The 22,480-nt window shown below is 41.7% G+C and overlaps 1 protein-coding gene across 2 annotated transcripts in view; it reads left to right on the top strand.

Annotated features, from left to right (window-relative positions):
• SNAP25 (synaptosome associated protein 25) overlaps positions 1-22,480 on the top strand; it is an 83,842-nt gene that overhangs the window by 37,341 nt on the left and 24,021 nt on the right. For both annotated transcript variants that reach the window (XM_006071903.4, XM_006071904.4), the window contains exons 2-3: positions 13,848-13,982; positions 15,896-15,937. In XM_006071903.4, the coding sequence (XP_006071965.1) occupies positions 13,911-13,982; positions 15,896-15,937 (114 nt within the window). In that variant the 5' untranslated portion in view covers positions 13,848-13,910. The remainder of the gene's footprint in view (positions 1-13,847; positions 13,983-15,895; positions 15,938-22,480) is intronic.

Below are 22,480 nucleotides of genomic sequence, written 5' to 3'. Positions count from 1 at the left end.
ATTAATGAATTAAATAAATCTGTTTTTTAAACCTGAAAGCAAATGGATTTTTAGAAAATGGTTTATTAAGCTCTGATATTTATTTATTTATGTCCATACCATACCACATGTGGAGTCTCAGTTCCCCGAGCAGGAATCAAACCTGCACCTCCTGCCTTAGAAGTGCAAATCGTAACCACTGGACCTCCAGGAAAGTCCCTAAATGAATACTTGGCATATTTTTACTCTATACTTTCATGAGAGTTGTGTTTTTAACTTTTTGGAATTTTGCATTGGAGTTATCTGTGATCAAACACAGATTCAATGACAGAAGCGAACATTGGAAATATATTGAGTGGGGATTTAATCTGGCATGAATATCTAGCACTTGGGCACAGGAAGCTTCTTTCTCTCTGATGTTCTCAGTATGTGCCAAAAAAAACCCCTAGGCCCTCTGCCCACAAGATTTAATCCAAAGTGCTTTTTAAACCCACTCCATATTCATGTTGTTATTGTGTTGTGTTGCATTTTTTAGTCACTAAGTCATGTCTGACCCTTTTGCAATCCCATGGACTGTAGTCTGCCAGGCTCCTCTGTCCATGGGATTTCCCCGGCAAGAATTCTGGATTGGGTTGCCATGCCCTCCTCCAGGGGATCTTCCCGACCCACGGATTGAACCCGCATCTCCTGCATTGCAGGTGGATTCTTTACCACTGGGTCAGCTGGGAAGTCCATATTAATGTTAGGGAATGCCAAATCAAGTCATCTAAGAAACCAGATTTATACTCTGGTGACTTGTTCTAAGCACCTGGAAATTTGAGTAAATCTCATACTACAAATCAGTCTTTGGTTCCCAAAGACTTATACAATCACATCAGAGACCCTTCACTATCTCTTGGAGTCCTTCTGCATTTAGCTGAGATTCCTGATGCTCTGGCCAGAATTTTTTATTTTTCGTTCACACTCTGTCTGTCAAGTACTTAATGGTCTGGAAAATGCTAGACTGTAAGCCAGGAGCTTTGCTATTTAAAGAAACCCTAAAGTAAATTCATTTCTAGAACAAGTAATTTTCCATGAGTTTCTTAGTTTAATTGCCTAGTAGGTTGTTCCATGATGGGTGTGCTTGGAGTGGGCTTGAGTTTGAAGGTGCTGCCTGCTTCAAGAGACAGAGCTTTTATATAAGGCCAACAAAAAAAAATATTATCTCTATTAGAGGTGAAAATTATATAGTCCAGGGGCAAATGCCTGTATTGTTTGATGGGAAATTATCAATGAAACTAAGAAATAACCATTAGGTTGGCATTTTTGGTTCTCTTACCTCCATAAAGTGGACTTTGCTAATGAAACAACACCTTCCTGGGAGCTCATCCACTTAGGAAATATTTTCCTGGTTTCTACCCACCTCCTATCCTTTAACACCGAGAAGCAGATGGTGTTGCTGATCAGTGACTCCCAGTTGCCATGGCACAAAGACCCCACTCTTGAGAAGGGCCTGGCCTTGCAGCATCACCATCGTAAATTCACCTTGACTTCCCTTATAGAGCCGAAGAACACAGGTTTGAAAAGAAATTTTACACATCGCCTAATCCAGCGTCCTCTCTCTTAATTGAATCCATCCACCATGGGCTACCACCCTTTCCCTGAGTATTTCCAAGAAAAGGAATTCGATCCATCCAAGATGTCACACTCAAACCTTAGACTCCAAGGTTCTTTACTGAGCCAAACTCTCTTTTCCTATAACTTCCCCCCAGCACTGGTGGTTTTGTTCCTTGGAGTCCATTGCACACTGTCTTCTGATGATTATTTTGTAGATAGTCACAGCCTCCAGTAGTTAGAGCTTGTGGGTCTCTTCTGACATGACTTTGAAACTAGATATTATGTTAGAAAGAAAACAAGATTCAGGATGAAGTGTTGTCTTCATACAAATATTCTCAGAAAAAAGACACAACCCTCACAACCCTAGATGGACAACCTGTTCTACCAGTGCATATCCCAACTTTCTGTTCTTCGGGACACTCCAATAAGTACCTTGCATGAAAAGCTTAATCCAGGAGATTGCCAAAACATTCTAGTGGGAGGATTCACATGACCTTGTAATCAGACCATACCAGTGATTCTCAAAGTGTGTTCCCTGAACAGTAGCAGTATCACCTGGGAGTCTCTTGCAAATTATCAGGTCCTCTTCCAGAGTTACTTACTACCTCAGCAAGCTGTTTTTGCAGGCTCTTCAGGTGAGAATCTGTGGGCAAGGGAATTACCTAACCATAACAGAATCAAGAACCAAATTCCAACCTTAGGCCAATGGCACAGGACTGGACTGAGAGAGTATATATGTGTGCAAGTGTGCATACACATACACACACACTTTATGTTATATGGGATATTAGTGCCTGTATTTCTAGCCAGTTCCTATATCTTGAACACTATTCACCAATGAAAAAGCATCCCTAACATCCATTATGTTAATTAGCAGGGCTCCCACTAGATCCCAGGTGACGGGTACTGAAGCACTTGGAAGAGCTGTTTCAGGAAGGTGGGCCTCCGGGGTTCACCAAGACCATCATCACGTTTCTTCCTTGTAACCATCACATTTTGTCCTGCTTTCTTCTCTCCCAGCTAAACACCCTCATGCCTTCCTTCATCCTTAGTATAATATGATTTCAAAGCTCTTGACCCCCTTGTACTCCTCCCAACTTCAAGCTAACCACAAAGTGATGAGTATGAATTTGGATAGATATCACTTGGTTTTTGGACTCCTTGATTCCAGGGAAAGGAAGCCTGGCAGTGGAGCAATGGCAGGTGAGGTCTCCAAGTGTGACCCTGAGCGAACTTTCGGAGTGTCCACTGAGTTCAGGATGTGTCTCGCTTTAGGACAAAAAAAAAGCTGGGCCTCTGTACTCCTGTGCCTGCAGGTTGCCAGCTGTGGGTCTGCCCAGAAGGACCTGGGGACTTGCAGGTGATCAAGCAGATCAGGTGAAGCCACATTAGGGTGGCTTTACAGAGAGGGTCACGTACATGAGTCAGGAGTGAAACAGAAATAGGGGGTGACCACATGGAAACAATGGCGGGAAGTCACGGGGAGGCAAGCAGAGCCCCAACAGCATCTGCAACTGAAGACAAGGTGTCAGGAGACAGAACAAACCGTGGCTTCCTTCTAACTGCTGGTTAGTCATGTGGGCACAAGAAGAATTTGTTCCAGTGAGAATGAGGGTCTTTCCGCCTGGTCCTGGCTTCTATCTGTTCATGTGCTCCTGAGTGAAATCATTTTATTTAGGGCATTTTGTTTTTCATGTGGCCAAGTATTAGTCTTACATGGATATTGTCCTTCCCTTGGAAACCAAGCCAGATACCTTGTAATACAACATTTTAATCAGTTTCTTCTGAAGGCATGATGGAGGAAGAGACTTGAAAGCAAAGATTTCCAGCTCAAGCTCCTACAGCCACCCTATAGAGGAAGCCGTTCCTCTCCAGCTGCAGGCTGGGTGTGGCTGCACTAACCTGTGTACTCAGCAAATACTGGTTAAATGCGTGAACCAGTTACTGTGGTTTGCTTTGACTATGATCAGGATGAATGAGATGAGATTCAGTTCTGCCTTTCCCTCTCTCCTGGTCAGTGATTCCTCCCAGCGTGGCTCCCACGTAAACAGTCAGAAACTGTTGCATAATACAAACCTCATTGCTAAATACCCATCTGACCACATTTGCAAAACAGAGAAAGGAAACATTGGCATTTTTGAAAGGGGAAATTTAGGCATAATCAGTGTTGGTTGTGGCTGGCTGCCTTGTTGCAATTAAGAGATGCCAAAGCTGGCTGCATTGAAATGCCAGGCCACCCCTGACCCAAGTCCCTAAAAAACAAAAACCAAGCCAAATCCGCCTGTCAGCCATGATGTCATTAATCCCAGAATAGACCAGGAAGGGACTCATTTGGGAAGTTAGACTTCCCTTATCAAAGGAAACCAGATCAGGACTGTATCCATATAACCAGATGTACAAATATAGAGTCACATTTAGGAACTGTGTGGGATGCAATGGTTTAGGAGATAAATAAACCCAGCTTAAAAAGAACTGGGCTCTAATGGTAGTCAGTGCCCTCCTTCAGAAACACTCAGGGGCACAATGACACTTCTGCAAGCTGGTTGAGATATTTGTCACTTGAGATGGTTCTTAAGTCAAATTTTGCTATAAGGAGTGTATTCATAGTATTTAACCCAGCACATACTATGCTATCAATTGAGAACATGGTGGGGAGAAGCGAAGACTGCTGTTTCAGATCAAGATGACCTCCTAAATGCTGGACAGCCATGCACTTGCATTTCTAGATGGTTTTATCATAGAACTATCAGACCATTGAGTACTTGCAAGACCCTTCAGCCTTACATGATACTGCACATGGATCCTCCCATTCTGGACACATAAGAAGGACCTGTGGTTTTGTCAAAAATACAGATTCTGAGACCTGGCAGTCCAGTGGTTAATATTTTGCCTTCCAGTGGGAGTGCAAGTTCAATCCTGGGTCAGGGAACTAACCCCACATGCCCCAGGGGCAAAATAACAAAACAAAATAGAAGGAATATTATAACAAGTGCAATAAAGACTTTTAAATTGGTACACATTAAAAAAAATTTTTTTTAATGCATATGCCAGCCCCACCTTCATAGATCCTGTTCCATAGCTGGTGTGACTGGAAATTTGTATTTCAATAAGCGAGTAAAATGTTTTAGATGCAAGGAGAACTCAGACCATGCTACCGAGAAGCCCTAAGTCACTTGTGACTTATCTGTGAACCACATAATGGACATAAAATGGACATATGATAGTAAGTCAGTTCATTCATGAGCCACTTATTCTTTATATTTGAAAGATACTCTTTTCATTCAACTAAGACATTTATTAAAACCAGTAGTGAAAAGAGGCTAAATTTCATGCACAAGAATGTTCAAAACAGAGTAACAGGGGGCCAGATGCAGTCCACACTTTGAAGAACTTATACAGCCATGGACCCAGCAGATTTAACAAATGGCCATTTTTAACAATAGAACTGCAAACAGAATCTTGTTGCCTGTCATATGCTGAAATTATTCTTTGCTCTGGTCCTGAGTTTAGCATTAAGACCTGTATTTGCATTATCATCATTTTCTGAAGAAGAAGAAGTTATCAGGACCATCCATAGAGTCTCCAATATGCAAAATCCCCAACTTTCTTTTTTGAGTTCTAATGATCTTAAATGAAAAGTCTTAACCTTTACAGACTCTATTGTTTGGGAAGATGAAAAGTCTCGGTGCACTTTTTCTTATAAGCATCTTCTTTGTGCATTCTGAATGACATAATCTCATTGAAATCAGCCAGTTTGTTCACCTCCAAGACAGTACTCTGTTGTGAGACATTTAGAACCATGGCCCCATGGAGCTTTAAGCTTTTGGGGAAGCAAATGCTGCTGGAAGTCTGCAGGTTGTGTAGACAGAGTAGAGTGAAGTAATGCATCCAGTCTGAGTGGAGGGACAGGCAGGGTCAGGCTCCAGAGGTGGGGCTCTCGATCTCTTCCATGGCAGCTCTGTGATCTTGGTTGGTTATCAACTGGCACATCATTCATGCTTAGTGTGAAGATGATGTGTTTAGGGCAGCACGTCTCAAACTTTTCATGCTCAGTGATCTTCTATGGCAGATGATCTGATTCTCTAGGTCTGGGTGGAGCCTAAAATTCTGTATCTTCAAGCTCCCAGGTGAAGCCGATGCTGCTGGTTTGGGGACCACACTTGGAGTAGCAAAGGTTTGGGGGACCCTATTATAAACCCCATATAAAGTTTAATGTAAAGTTCCTGGCCTGATTTCTATCACTTATTAAATTCTCAATAAATGACTATTATTACATCTAATATTTTGACAAAAGAGTTATGTGACATAAAATGTTGGATAATTGCAGCTGATGTACCTTAATCAAGAAAGGCTGCTTCAAACCTAGGCTTAATTCAGATAATTCAGAATAAATAATGCTCCCACTGTGCTTTAGGAATCTTAGAGACTTGTCTCAGCAGCAATAACTGTGCTCACCATTCTCTTAGAATGAGCATTTTAGATCTTGTAGCTGCATTAACCTCAAGGAGAAACTTCAACTGGGAAAATAATAGCACTGGGCCTATCCTTGATCACATTCTTGTACCATCACAGTTGGGAAAAGAGACCTGCCTCCAACCATACCAAGTACTGGTCCCTTCTGGAGGGGAGGAGGAAAGCCCAGAGTAACAGAAGGCTGCCCCACTGTTAGCCTCTGAGTCATGAGCCAAGTGAGAGCTCCCTCAACTTGGATGTGTGATACTGGCTTCTTGTTGTTGTTGTAGCTCTTTGGGTTTATTTACTGTTTGCTGAAGATGAAATGGATAGGTTAAGATATATATTCTCTCCTTTGAGTTTGACCTACTTTGTGCAACATAAATAACATAATGAAATGGGTACACAGGTACAATACTATTCTTTAACGTTGATAAGAGCTGCAATGCACCATGAAAATGTGGCCATTGGGCAGGGTCTATATGTATGATAACACAGCTGCAAAATGGAAAAAGCAAAAATGGACTGAAATATAGGAAGGAAAGAATAAAGCAATCGCTCCTATGCACAATGTGAATACACAGGAATCAATAGATCAAGTTGACTAAGGATTTCAGAGAGTTTGAATAACACACCTTCCTTTTCAGTTCCATCTGATGGGAGTAGGTAGCTAGATAGTGTCAAATACAGAATAGACCTTCTTTTCAAACACAAATAAAACATTCTCAGAAGTTGACCATATGTTAGGATGCAAAGAAAATCTCAGCAAATTTCAAAAAGCAAGAATTGTATGGATTGTCTTCATTGATCATAATGAAAGTAAAATTAGAAATTACCCAGAAATATTTAATTTAAATTTTAAAATCAAATTTTCAAATAACTCTTGAGTTATAAAAGAAATTAAAACTGAGATCTGAAAGTATTTAGAAATAAATAACAAAGACCATTCTATGTGTCAAAACATGTAGAAAAGGGCCACAATAACACACAGGACAATAAGAAGTATACTGTACCAAAAATAAGAAAAAATGTAAAATGAATCTTTTGTCAAGTCAAGAAGATATAAAAGGAACAGTGTAGTAACACATCTTAGGAAGAAAAGAAGTAAAATAAGAATAAAGGTAAGGGAAAAAAGAATTGGAGATTAAAAACATAAGTAGAGATGATAAATAATATCAAAGTTGGAATATATGTGAGATATACCTGTCAGTCGGAGAAGGCAATGGCACCCCACTCCAGTACTCTTGCCTGGAAAATCCCATGGACGGAGGAGCCTGGTAGGCTGCAATCCATGGGGTTGCTAAAAGTCAGACATGACTGAGCGACTTCACTTTCACTTTTCACTTTCATGCATTGGAGAAGGAAATGGCAACCAACTCCAGTGTTCTTGCCTGGAGAATCCCAGGGACGGGGGAGCCTGGTGGGCTGCCGTCTATGGGGTCGCACAGAGTCGGACACGCCTGAAGCGACTTAGCAGCAGCAGCAGCAGCAGCATACCTGTCAGTGAGTGTGAGTGAGTGAAAGTTGCCCAGTCGTGTCCGACTCTTTGCGACCCATGGACTATACAGTCCATGGAATTCTCCAGGCCAGAATACTGGAGTGGGTAGCCTTTCCCTTCTCCAGGGGATCTTCCCAACCCAGGGATTGAACCCAGGTCTTCCACTTTGCAGGCAAATTCTTTACCACCTTAGCCACAAGGGAAGCCCAGCTTCCTTAAAAATCTAAAACTAGAGTTACCATATGATCGAGCAATCCCTCCACTGGGCATATACTCAGAAAAGAAAAAAAATTCTTATTTGAAAAATTAACTGCATTCCAATATTCATATATATATATGTGTGCATATATATACATATATATATATATATATATGAAGTATTACTCAAGCCATAAAAAACAGTGAAATAATGTCATTTGCAGCAACATGGATGGACTTAGAGATGACCACATTAGGTGAAGTAAGTCAAACAAAGACAAATATCCTATGATATCACTTCTATGTGGAACCTAAAAAAAAATGATACAAAGAAACTTATTTTAAAAAAACAGAAACAGACTCGCAGACATAGAAAACAAGCTAATAGTTACCAAAGGGGTAAGGGGAGAGGAATAAATTATGAATTTGAGATTAACAGATACACACTGCTGTATATTAAATAGATAAACAAGCACCCTGTGGCTCAGCTGGTAAAGCATCCGCCGGCAATGCGGGAGACCGGGGTTCGATCCCTGGATTGGGAAGATTCCCAGGAGAAGGGAACGGCTGCCCACTTCAGTATTCTGGCCTGGCAGGAGCTGCAGGAGGAGAGAGACGTGTCCTATAGAAGCTTCATTCAAACGATTAGCAGTGTGAGGAGACACAAAGATGTTGGATTCAGCTTTCTGTAATAATTCAGCCAATGGATATTGGTGTATATAGGTTTGGTTTTGTTTTGCTTTTTTATGAAAGTGTGAAACATGAAGAGAAATAGATGTTAGCTCAAGGTACACTCTCTTACACTTTCTCCATGACATTCCTGCCCTGTGGCACTTGGACTGATAGCTGGTGTCCCCAGCATAATGGCCATCCATGTCTCTGTCAACCTTGTACATCAAAGCCACACTTCTACATATCCATACTCACCCACGCTTCTTGAGTCCTAACCCCGTATTTGAGTCCAGACCCTATACTGAGAAAGCAGTCTTAACCTAACTCATGTAAGTAAGTAAGCCCGTTCATGACAGAGAAAGGCTTTTCTCTAGAGCCTACCCGTCCTGTGTCTACTGTGGGTCTTAAATAGACTTGCATGCAGAAGGAGAATGAGAACTTTTCAAACTACATTTGATGGCAGTGGGTAACTGCAGCCAGCCCACTCTCTACTGAGTACCTCAACAGCAGCAAATCCTCAAGACATCTCTGTCTCCAACGCAAACCAGTGCTGCAGCTGAGGCCAGGAACCTTGTTCTACAGCTGGTCGTGAAAGCTAGGAGTCTTTATGAGGGCTGTGTGCCCATCCCAGATTCATCACACAAATTAATAGGACTTGCAGTCCCAGAACTCTGTCAGTCAAAGGCAAATTCACTTTCATATTAATATTTCACTCCATGCATCATTTCTTGTTTCAAAATGTGGTCCAGGAGGCACGAACCCCATCACAGGAAGCTCCATCACAAAGCTCCAGAGCTACAGACAAACAGAAAAACACACACACCCTGTATCTGTAAATGGCAAATATATGGTACCCATGGGCAAGAACTGCTTTAAGGATTTCTGTTTAACTTTATTTAGCCTAGGGATTAGCAACTGTTTTCCAAAGAAGAGCAGAGAGTAAATATTTTCACTTTTGAGAGCCCTGTTGCCTCTGGCAACTACTCAGCTCTGTCAAAGTGACCTAAAAGGACCATGGAGGGTGGGGAACAAATGAGTGTGGAAGCGCTCCAGCAAAGCTTTGTTTTTGGACCCTGACACTTGACATATACAAGATATTTTTCTTCTTTGAGTCTTTTTAACCATCTTAAAATGTAAAAAGCATCCTTCACTTACAGCCAGAATAAAAGCAGTCAGCAATCTGGATTTGGCCATGCTTTCCGGAAGCCCCTGGTTGAGTCGACTGTTTCTCCAGCTCTAAACAACCACAAGGCCTTGCCCACCCGACCTGGGGACACTTATTAACATTCCGGGGGAGTGTTCTGAGGAGCAGAGCTACTCGAAGTGCATTCCGTGGACCAACACCACCAGCATCTCCAGGTTGCTCGTTAGAAATGCAGAATCTGGGACCCTACCTCTGTCTAACTGACTCAGAGTCTCTGAGAGTGAGAACCAGCAATTTGTTTCAACAAGGTTTATGGTGAGTCTAATGCCCATTGAGGTTTTAGAGGTACCACCTGGACCGCATCTGGAAAATCGTTATCTTGGAAGCATCAATGCCACCTAGGGGTGTCAGAATGGTCCATTTGTTCGTTCAACAAGTCATTTAACATGAATTGAACACCTACTAGGGACCAGACCCTTTGATAAACACTAGTGATTTGAGCTAATTAATAGGATACTGTTGGGCGTTTAATGGACTGGGAGAGAGACTTTACATCAGAGCCCCAGGGAACAGATTTGAGAGGCTCTGCTTCTAATTTCCTCACTTACTAAACAGGCTTTGCTGGCTGAGGCCACACTAGCAGCTTGGGCAACACCCAAGATGGAAAGTGAAGTGAAAGTGAAGTTGCTCAGTCGTGTCCAACTTTTTGCGACCCGTGGACTGTAGCCCACCAAGCTCCTCCATCCATGGGATTCTCCAGGCAAGAATACTGGAGTGGGTTGCCATTTCCTTCTCCAGGGGATCTTCCCAACCCAGGGGTCGAACCCAGGTCTCCCACATTGCAGGCAGACGCTTTAACCTCTGCGCCACCAGGGAAGCCCTTAAATATAAGAATACAGTCTCTCAGAAAACCTCCTTCAGACACAGGACTTCAGATCCAAGTACTAACAACAAAGATTTCAAAGGGAGGAAAGGAACCCAGGTTGAAAGAAGAAGGGGGAGGAGGCGGGAGAGGAGCTGATAGGGGTGGCCTTACAGACATCTCCTGCCACCTACAGATACCTAGGCGTTATGGGACTTTTCCCTGGGCCTCCAGAGAAGGGAGGACTGGAACTCGGCCCTACCAGAAATCAGAACCAGAATTCGAGTTCTCTGCCAAGAGGAGGTGATCAGTCTCCAATCCTCAGCTCACGCTGAGGGCCCTTTGACCAGATTCCTGCATCCAGGACCAGGGGACTAGAAAAACGGGGAAGGATAGGAAGGGTTAAGGAGAGGAAAGAGAGAGGGAAGGGGAGAGCGGTCAATAAAGTCTCTTGTTCCTTGCTGGTCGGAGCACTCTGGCCAGTTGTCCGTGTCAGGAGGAGTCCAGGGACAAAAGGGTCCCAGTTGCAGCTGCTGGGTCTGGTCCATTGGCAGGCAAGCTGGCCCCTGAGTACCCCAAGATGGAGGTTATGTGCTAATCTGAATGAAGTGTTGCGTGTCAGTTCAGTTCAGTTCAGTCGCTCAGTCATGTCCGACTCTGCAACCCCATGAATCGCAGCACACCAGGCCTCCCTGTCCATCACCATCTCCCGGAGTTCACTCAAACTCACGTCCATCGAGTCAGCGATGCCATCCAGCCATCTCATCCTCTGTCGTCCCCTTCTCCTCCTGCCCCCAATCCCTCCCAGCATCAGAGTCTTTTCCAATGAGTCAACTCTTCGCATGAGATGGCCAAAGTACTGGAGTTTCAGCTTTAGCATCATTGCTTCCAAAGAACACCCAGAGTTGATCTCCTTCAGAATGGACTGGTTGGATCTTGCAGTCCAAGGGACTCTCAAGAGTCTTCTCCAACACCACAGTTCAAAAGCATCAATTCTTCGGCGCTCAGCTTTCTTCACAGTCCAACTCTCACATCCATACATGACCACTGGAAAACCCATAGCCTTGACTAGACGGACCTTTGTTGGCAAAGTAATGTCTCTGCTTTTCAATATGCTATCTAGGTTGGTCATAACTTTTCTTCCAAGGAATAAGCGTCTTTTAATTTCATGGCTGCAATAAATGCCACTTCACTATTAACATTCTTTCAGCTACTGAAATTACTGCTAATTGATATCATTATGCTTCTTCTGGTGCTGCCTCTTAGAATCTAATATGCATGGGTTTGGGGGGTGTGGGGGCGATTTATCAAATACCAAACAATAAATGTCCCAACAGAAGATCTGGAGGTTCATTCTGTGCTTTCGTTCCCCCTGTTCTTACCAGGAGAGTGGACACTGCTATCTCAGCTTTGAAATACTATGCACCTGAGATCTGTCAGATGTATCACCAACCCCCCAATCACAGACATACTCCCACTCTTTAGAGCAAGACAAGAGCTGGGAGCACCAGGGAATGGGGATCGTGAAAGTGATTAAAAAAAAAAAAAAAAAGGGTGTCTATCACATGGTTTTGCTGCCACTGTGCCAACTGCCCATTCGCCAGGTCCCTATAGGTGACCATGAGCTTGAGCTCAGTGGTCCCTGCAGCTGTTCTTCAAGTGCTGAGAATAGCAACTTAAAGAGGAGATTGCCAAGGAAACACATGAGACGCGTGTGTGTGTGTGTGTGTGTGTGTGTGTGTGTGTGATGCTACAGATCTGAAAGCACGCAGACCTCTGCCTTCTAACAAACTGGCCTATTTAAAGGAAAGGTAGGTTTCTTTCTGCCTCCACCAAGGCAGCAGAAATACAAAGATGAGAACAGGGGAGAAGGTGCTCTTATTTGTCTCTATGTGGAAATCCTTTGAGAGGTGCTGCTTGGAGACTGGAGACTCAGGCCCTATGCTGGTTCCCCGGGTTTCAGGCTTCCGTAGGTGCTCAGCACTGCATGCAACATGCCTCCTGCCCAGCCATCAGTAAAGGAAAGCTAATTAAGAAACACTAGACTGGTTCTACTTTTGGCAAAGACTACAGGTTTATCGTGAAGGCGCAAGCCTTTCTGATGACTAAGCTCCCACATCCTTACAAATGAGGTTGATCAGAACTTCCTATAATATATGCCCCTCCCCAGAAGCCAAAGAGACTGGTATTATTTGCCCGGTTGAGAAAGCTGGGGCTCAGAGACATTGATAAACTTGCCCAGAGTTACCCAGCAGCTGAGTGCCAGAGCCAACAGTCCACCTCGGCCTTTCTGACATCACAGCTACAACCTACGATATACTCAGTGTTTCCACTAGATCACCACTTTATCCTGGAGAGCAGACCCCAGCCACAGAGGACCACAGGAAATTTGTTTCCCCTCATCTCAAGGTTCAGGAGTGGTTTGGTCTAAAAATTGCTTCCAATTTCTGTTTCCTAGATCCCTAATTTCTAAAATGGAGACTATGCTAAAACGCAAAGCATTTACAACTCTACATCATAAGAACTTACTCTGGTGACTAACATGGAGGAGGAAGCGGGGAGGGGAAGCAAGGGGCCGATTGGCTTTGGAGGGAGCACTCTGGTTACCTATAATTTGCACCACACAGGATTTCAAGAGCATAACCAGAAAAATGCACAGGTCACGTTTCACCACCAATGACCCATTCTTTTTTGGAAAAATTCCTATGCACCCCCCACATCAGCCCTCTAGACAATCTGTGATAATAACTGAAAGACACTAAAGACTTTCTGTCTTTTGCTTCTGAATACAATAGAATATCTCAAATAAAAGTCCATGCTGTATTATTCCATTTGTATAAAATTCTAGGAAATGCAAACTAATTTATAGTGACAGAAGGCAGATAAGCCGTTGTCTTGTCACTGTGAGGGAGGTGGGGGACGCAGGGTACAGTGTGATGGAGTGAGTGGGTGGGTAGGATTACAAAAGGCCTGAGAGGAAACTTCTGGGGGTGATGGATATGTTTATTTTAATTGGATCATGGTTTCCTTGGGAGTATGTTTCAAGATGTCTCAAATTGTGTACTTCAAAGATGTGGGATTTATTGTATGCCAATTATGCCTCACTAAACTGATAAGAATAAAATAAAAATAAACAAGTGCAAGGTTAAATGAATTCTAACCCGGAGCCACATTCTTCCATTCCAAACGTGGGTGGTGTGTATCTTTAAGAATGCTTCATGAGTAGACGGGTATCTAGCTCCACTGTAAAGTAGGCAGGGAGGCACTCACGTGGCTTTTAGAGAAGCAACTTAATTCGGTGCCCTCCTTTCTGAGCACCGCTTACAACTCAGAAGATTGCTGAGGCATGGAGACAGAGAGCGTGGACCATTTAGAGCTTCCCCTAGTTGGGCACAACAGCGTGTATACATAGAAACACTCATATGGTCAAACCTGCTTCTTTCCAGGCTCCGTGGCCAACCCGTCCCTGACGCCCCGATCCAGGCGCCCTGCCCGCCCACACCGCTACCATGGCTGAGGACGCGGACATGCGCAATGAGCTGGAGGAGATGCAGCGGAGAGCTGACCAGCTGGCCGATGAGGTGATAGAACCCAGCCCCGGGAAGCAAGCAAGAGATGGGCAGCCACGTAGTCTATTTTAGTCAGGCTGAGGTGGGGAAAGAGCTTCTTCTCCTGTTTCAGAAGAAGCAGCATTGATTTCCTATATACCTAAGGCCTCTGCGGACAGGAATGGGTTGGTTATAAAACTTACATGCAGATCAGTGACTGAGCCCAAACTCCCAACTTGTGGAAATCTAGAGAAGTCACGATTCTTTGAGAAAAGCAACGTCTCTGAATGTCTTACAGCCGGTGGTGTGCAGGAAATGGCTCACTTCTGAAAGCTGGTTGTTACATTGTCCAGAACTTTGCAAGCTGGTATTATGATTGAATTATATAAACTGAAATTAAATAGATTCTATTAAAATCAAAGGTAATAAATGCTTAAATCTCATCACATCCTAATGATTTTACTACAATCTATGCTTTCAAAGTTCTTGGTATGTGCAGTATCTGTAGTGTGAGGATATAGTCTACCAGCATGTGACCGATGAACCTTCCCAGGTTCACCTTCAGGGACACCACGGTGCACTTAGAAATCTGAGAGGGAAAAAATATTTAGACCATGGAATCTGCAAACACTACAAATCAGGACTTGACCTATTGTTTTGTTGATCCTCTAGACTTAAGAAAGTGGAAAAGTATTAATAACAGATTAAATTTTGAAGGATGAACATCCACAGCCATTACACTATAAAACACACACACACACACACACACAAAAACAACTGAGCAAATCTTCCAGTATTTGAAAACTATGATTGTCTTCAACAGAGAAGCCACTTGCATCATTGATAAATGAATAGAATTGCAACATACATCTTCCTTCACTTTGCTTTTATTCATTAATGTAAATGAAAATATCAACCAGTGTTCATACCAGAGCTGCACTTGTTGTCTTCATGCTTAGCTGTGGACACAAGAGTTCAGCAAAATAAACAAAGCTTTCTGTGAAAATCCATTGGCTATATGGAATTTACAATAAAGAGTATTATGTATTTTATTAATAATAGTAAGTTTTATGCTATTATATAAATAGCATCCTTTATATCATTTATATCCATCCTTTATGTCATTAAAATAACACACTTTTTATTTTTTCTGGTGAGCCTATTGTTAGGCATTTACCAGCACACCACTGCTTACAGCTCTTCTATTTCAAAAAGCAGCCTGCTGACCGTTCTTCCCAGAAAGTGAACATGCTTCATGTTCCTGAAAACTCTTGTCCCAAATAAGTTTGTCACTTAAAAGCACAGCTTTTGAGAAATCACACTCGTTGCTGAATTCTAATAATTTCAAAAGAACTGAGAAAAAAGTGACCACACTATGCCCAAGGGACCAGTGCTGAATTCATTTTTTCTTATCTTAGAACCAAGATAATTATAGCTGTCTCCTGCAGGCTAGTCATTTCAAACATGCTTGATTTTTTTTTCCACCCTAGGGCAACAACTTAATTTGTACTGATAAGAACTTCCAATTGTGTTTCTAGGAGCTTTATAAGAAACTTGATGTTAGATTTATCTCAATTCATGAAAAGCAATGTCTTTAAAATTCAATATTCTTCATCCAGAGGGACAAAATTAGTCCTCTGAGTATTTAAGATAATTTTTCATGACTCCTCCACATGCAGAATTATCTTTTCCGGATTACTTTGTCTTTGATATCAAGATCAGCTTCATATGGTTCTGATTTTATGACAATCAGCTTTAATGTAATTTCTTTAAGGAATCTTATTATGTAGAAAGCCTGATAGGAAAGAGATTGAAATTGTGTTTCCGTTACAAACTTCAAAGAACATGTGATAATGACCCTATATGTTTCCCAAGTGAAGAAAGTTTTCTGATTTTCCTCGACCTCTGGATCCTTCACTCATAATATTTATGTTTTTTTGTCTTAGTCTCTGGAAAGCACCCGTCGTATGCTTCAACTGGTTGAAGAGGTAAGGAATGACCATATTTTAAGATGAACATTGCCTTTGGCTGACGTATTCTTTGCCTAGGCCCTTTGTCTTTCCCTTGGCCACTGTCCCTTTGATTTCAGTGTGAACGTAGGTACCAGAAAGCAGCATAAGGAAGGAGATGCTGTATTTAAGCTGCCAAGTAGACATCAAAGTATTCACTCTCCCTCCAGCCCAAGCTAAGTCTGGAAAGCAGAGGAAAATGGTATTTCAAAGTAAATAAATGCTCCCAAGAAATCTTAAAAACATATCAGAGTGATATTTTTTAATATACAAAAGAATTGTCCACATAAAAATCCTCATTTGTACTGATTTTGATGCCTCTAAATTGCATCTAATCTTGGCTTTCTGTTCTGACTTTAGCCACATGTATTACTTTTAAAAATATGTCTCCATAGAGGCATCATATTTTCAAAAATTGTTAGATTTAGAGTCAGGAACTAAAATTCATGAAATAATAGGAAAATTCCTTAATAAAAGGAAGCGTTAAGTCTAGTCATGTAAATATAGAAGCTCTTTTTTCATTCCTGGCTCTGGACTGAACATTCATTTGCAAGGCATGGTTAATGACTCCTTGACTATTTTTAAATGGGTAAAATAGGGCAGATAGCAATAATGGAATCAAAAGGGCATTTGCAATAAACTCCACTTATTCCAATTTGGGAGAGCAGCAGTCAACCAGGAAGAATAAATAGATTAATTGAACTTGTCCACTGGGAGAGATGAAGTGGAAAAAGAATGGGATGAGCTATATTTATCTTAACTGAATAAAACAAGTCTAATTGTTTTTATTCAGTGAGATGCTGTTTTAGCTATGCTTTGAAAATGCTTATCAACGTATGAATTCATGTGTGGTTATCATCTTCAGAGATCTTGGGGATTTTCTAGCAGAAAGACTAAATGAGCCTACTGGGCTCACGCTTCTGTTAACTGCTTCTGCAATGACATGAAAGGAGGAAAAGATAAATTTTATAAGGCGAAAGGGAAGGGCAGCCATCTCTTACACTATAGAAGCCATCATTTCCCTTTATTTCTGCAGCTTCAGCTTCTCAGCTAAGAATGAAATAAAGCTAAATGTGACTTGTCACAGGAAGGGGAGGAGAAGGTGGCAACCAAGAACGTGGAGGACCCCCAGGAGGGTGGGGGCGGGCTGCTAAATGAAATCTGTTGTCATGAAAAATGATAGTGTGAGCCTGCAGTGTAACAAAAATTGGTCTCACAGGAAGGCAGGCCAGCCAGGGACCCTTGGCAGGCACACAAGGAGGCAACCTTCGCTCTCTTAATGAAGAGAAATGTTTTCTTTGCCCCATCCTGGGAACACCATTCATGCGGAAATACTTGAGGACCAAGAAGGAAGCACAGATATACTAAATTTGAGAGTGCTGACCAGGCTTTCCAAATAAACGTGTTGCTCCTCAACCTGTCATGAGAACAAGTGAAAGGAATAAATCTGAGTAACATCCCCACGTGAGCTATCACAGTGACTGGAAGGAAGGGAGCTTGGAAGTCAGCTGATGTCATTATCTTGATATATAATGATACATCTATATGACCTTCAACTGTGGCCTCCAAGCTCATATTTAACTTGTTTGTATGCATGTGTGAAGCAAATTTCTAATCTACAGAAACTATCACCAGTTTGCCCTCCTGTGCAATGTTGGAACACTGCCTAGAACATGACAAGTGATAGAGAAACATATCCAATACACCTTTCCCCCCACCTCTCCCCAACCTGAGTCTTTGGGCTATGCACGCTTCTCTTTTGTGTGTCTTCTTAAATTGCAGGCAGTGTTGGCCAGTCTTGGAAAAGAAGCATCTGCTCTAATTCTCTAATTTATTCTGGAGGAAAACATCTCAAAAGCTCTATTGATTGAAGTAGGATTCTCAAATCATACATTTTTGTTTCTCCTAAGTGTTTCTGCCAAGCATAAAGTTGCATCTTAGATCAGGGGATGAAGCATATGGATGCTGTTTCCTACCTCTAATGAGAGAGAGGAGGCTATTAGACTTTCAATCCTTAGGAAGTTATGAGCAAGGCATAATGAGACTAGATTGATTGCTCTTATATCCTCCTGGGTTATTTTATATTGATGGTCGGACGCCTCTTATGTCTAGGGCATTGGCTAGTCAGATGATATTCTGCTTTTGAATCAAGAAGGAAATTCTCTTTAAAGAGAATCGGCATTAAATATTCATCAAGGGCAGAAATCATTAGGAAAATTCAAGCATTGAAGTACTAGGATCTTGCCCATGATCCCAAAGTACATCAGTGCCGTATAATTTGAATTGAGCTGAATGCTTATTGAAATTGAGTCTTAAAGACAGGAAAGGTTACTCAGCTTGTGAAGTATCCCTAAGGTAAACAGTTCCACTTTCAGTGCAATATAGGACTTTGTGCCATCCCTCGTGGACTGCAGGGTATAACAGAGTGGAAGCATGGAGGCTTAGTTTTTAATAGAAGCTACCGAGAGCCTATCAAGGACAATGTAAAGTCACACGGAGGTCAGTGGAGAAAGTTCAGAAAAGCTGAATACCATATACACTTAAAAAGATTGGAAATCACATAGCACTTGGTTTTTAGGGAGAGTTGGGAACTGGCTGTTTTGATGGATGCATTTCAACAAGTATTTACGGAATGCCTGATTCTGGGGGTGGAAGATAAAAATGGATATCATGCAGGAAAACTTATGGAAATAGTTCTCCAAAGTCAAGACTCCCCCTCTTAGGAGCACAAAGGAGAGGACAGTGAATTCTAAAGGAAGAGTCATAATACTAACTGCAGGAAACGCTGTTTACACGTTAATGCCTTGGCCATGAAGCTAAACCAGGAAAAGCCAAGCTGCTGTAGGGCAGGCTGATCCTAAAGCCCCACACAGAGCTTCATGCCATGGTGGTTACTGAGGGCTCCCCAATGTTGATGGGTGTTGTAGCATCTTTTCTTTTCATTCCAACTTATCTTTTGAAACACACTGACCACAAGAAGAAAGTAAGTATTCTAAAGCTATGTCTTTATTATGCCATATTTTCTGCCAAAGGGGAGATCAGGCTGCACAATTGTTTTCAGGTAGACAGACGGGAGGGTGTTTTGGAACTCTAGCAGTTGAGAGAGTACCTGGACTGGCCTAGTTTTAGCTCAGGTGTATTGGACTTTGGAGAAAGCATTTCAGGATGACAAAAGAAAGACTTTAAAATGTTCTATAAACATTGTCTTAGTTCATCAGCAAGAAAAAAATAAGACAGAGAAATAAAAGGTAAATAAAAAAAATGAAAAAAAAAAAAGTCCCTGACATCTCCAATTCCCCCTGTTATTAGGTAGACAGGTTTCCCAGGAATCTCAAACAGGAACCAAGAATTGAACTAAGACAAATATAGGACCACCTCCTCTCCCTCTTTGCTATTAAAACATAATACTCGTCTTCTCAGCCATGTATTTGTCTGCCCCTTACCTTAGTTCCAGGGGCAGAGTAGAAGCTTAATAACCATTTAGTGAATGAACAAATGAGTGAATGAACCAACCTAGGGACTTCCCAGTTTTATTTAGCATCTCTGTCTTTGTCTGAAACATGGGGAAGCATCAAGACCAGTGCAAGTTTGATGCATGAAGCAGGGCACTCAAAGCCCGTGCTCTGGGACAACCCAGAGGGATGGGATGGGGAGGGAGGTGGGAGGGAACTTCAGGATGCAGAGACACATGTGCACTGGTGGCTGACTCATGTCGATGCATGGCAAAAACCACCACAATAAAGTAATTACCCTCCAATTAAAATAAGTTAATTTTTTTTTTTTTTTTTAAGAAAAACATGGGGAAGCCTCTAGAAAGGTCAAGTGACTATTCCTCAATCTCAGTTGCTGGCTGAGCTAACACGATCCAGTATTCCTGACTTTCTGATCTGTGCTCACTGCTTCTGTTCTCCCAAATTGAGGCATATCTGGATTGTTCAGTGAATCATTCCAACAGTGAAATATTGAGCACCAAATTGAACAAAGAGGAAATTATACTTGCAGGGCTTCATATAAAATAAATGAGTAGAGCAAAAAGGGTCAACAGCTGAGAGCTGGGTTGACTAAACTGAAATCATTCATCTATTGCCCACCCTCTGTCCCCAATAGAATGGAACAGAGATCTCATACATGACCTTGAGTTGAGTCCTCACAAAAGAAGATACTCCCTAAGATGGCTCTGTCCTCACCAGAACTTGCATTATCACATCTGTATGTCTGAATGAGCCATCTGCTTCTTAAAATTTCTTCTCATACGCAATGGCTAAAATTTTCAGAAAAGGGGCAAAGAAATTAAAGTAGTCCGCGAGGCTCCTCTGTCCATGGGATTTTCCAGCCAAGAGAACTGGAATGGGTTGCCATTTCCTTCTCCAAGGGATGTTCCCGACCCAGGAATCGAACTCAGGTCTCCTGCACTGCAGGCAGATTCTTTACCATCTGAGTTACAAGGAAAACCCCTGTGAAAGTTCAGGCTAGTGTAGATGAATTTCCATTCATAGTACATTGAAGAACAACATTTGAAGTATCTTCTGGGGTCTAGAATCTTGCTGCTAGTGTACGTCCTTGCACCAGCCAGCATTGATGATCTTGTTCAAGATGCAAAATCTTTGGCTCTATCGCAGTCCTACTGAATCAAGATCTATATTTTAACAAGATGTTTCCTATGCAGGGGATTCACATGCACATCAAAGTTTGAGAAGCAGTGATCTAGAAGCTTCTTACGGTAGTTGGTAATGATGATATTTTAGTTTGCCCAGATATCCTGCTATAGATGCAGTTTGTGAAGGTGTTTATTTTAGTAACCCGATTGTAATGCTAACTATAGGCCAGGCACTGTTCTAGCACTGTGCTAGAACAGTGAATTCAAGTAACAACTTGAATTCAAGTAACAACTCAGTGAGATATGCACTATTATGATCACGGTATTACAAATGAGAGAACTGAGGCCCAGAACAATTAAGCCCCTTGGCCAAGGACCCATAGCCAGGAAAGAAAATCACCAGGATTCCAGGGCAGAGTCTGGCTTCAGAATCTGTGCTGTCAATGACTCTTGAAGTCACGCTGAGCCATCACTTTCAAAACTATATCCTGAATTGGCAGCTAAAGTTTATCAAAATGTGTTCAAACACTAGTTCAGAAAGATACATGCACCCCAGTGTTCATAGCAGCATTATTTACAGTTGCCAAGGTATGGAAATGACCTAAGTGTCCATCAACAGATAAATGGATAAAGAAGCTATTGTGTATATATACACAATGGAATACTATTCGTCATAAAAAAGAATGACATTTTGCCATTTGCAGCAACATGGATAGTATTATTTGCAGCAACATGGATAGTATTATTTGCAGCAACTTGGAGGGTATTATGCTAAGTGAAATAAGATAGAGAAAGACAAATACTGTATGATATCACTTTTATGTGGGATCTAAAAAACACAAAAAAATAGTGACTAGAACAAAAAAGAAGCAGACTCACAGATACAGAGAACAAACTAGTGGTTGCCAGTGAGAAAAAGGAAGGGGCCATATAGGGATGGGGGGAAAGTGGCTATTATGAGATATATGAAATCAGGTATGGGAATCTTGTGAAAATTATACAGCACTTTAAAGAATCTTTCATTCAATTTTTTTTTTTTAAAGCAAAATACTTTTCTGTCTGGGAAAGTTAACTGCACACATTTTCTGAAACAGTGAGTTTATAAAAGCTCACAGAAATAATTTTCATTGTTTTAATTTTTTTAAGCACTATTGGAATTGAATCATTGAAGAACTGTTCAAACAACAACAACCCAAACCTTCTGTTGACCTCCAGTAACATCTCTCTCTCTCTCCTAGTTTACTGTAAGCCAGTAGAAAATAAAAGGAGCCATGAGAGATGTGTTATTTTAGAATTTATTCTCAGGGCTGCCATGAGTGTTCCTTGGAAAACCAATTAATCCAAACTGTAAGCACTAGCATTTAATACCTATCAACAGTCACCCTATGAAATGGAAGGTCTTTACTTAACTAGTTAGTATTCCTGGAAATGATGATTCCTAAGTATGAGCAATACAAATATCTCTGCTCCTTTTCCCACCCATCACCAACTCCCACTTCCCTCCACCAAATAGTTCAGGGCTGTTGGACATATTGAGATCATATGGAGTGAGGTGTGGGTGCCTTTTATAGACTTCTCCTGACCTGAAAATCTGCAGTAAAACTTGTGGATGAATTATTTTCTCACACTATATTGTTGTGCAGAATTTTAGATTTCATTAGAAAAAGCCCTTATCTCTCATCTTTCAATCCCTTTTCTAAATCTTGCAGAAAACCTCTCCATAGAGAAAAATAAATGGAAGATTGAATTTCCTTTTGAGCTGTGTTTCTCAACCTTTGTAATGCAGTCATCTCTTTAGATAACCCTAAAAATCTCACCCCACCTCCCACACAAGATTCCACACACATCTTCCCAGTGGACCACCCTTCCCCAATTCACTGATGGAAACTTTCTGATATATCAAGCCAAAGAAGTTTTAGTCTCAA

This window comes from Bubalus bubalis, chromosome 14 (genome assembly GCF_019923935.1).
Source record: "Bubalus bubalis isolate 160015118507 breed Murrah chromosome 14, NDDB_SH_1, whole genome shotgun sequence".
Taxonomy (NCBI): domain Eukaryota; kingdom Metazoa; phylum Chordata; class Mammalia; order Artiodactyla; family Bovidae; genus Bubalus; species Bubalus bubalis.
The sequence above is the reverse complement of the archived record's forward strand: the minus strand, read 5'-3'. Positions and strand labels throughout refer to the sequence as shown.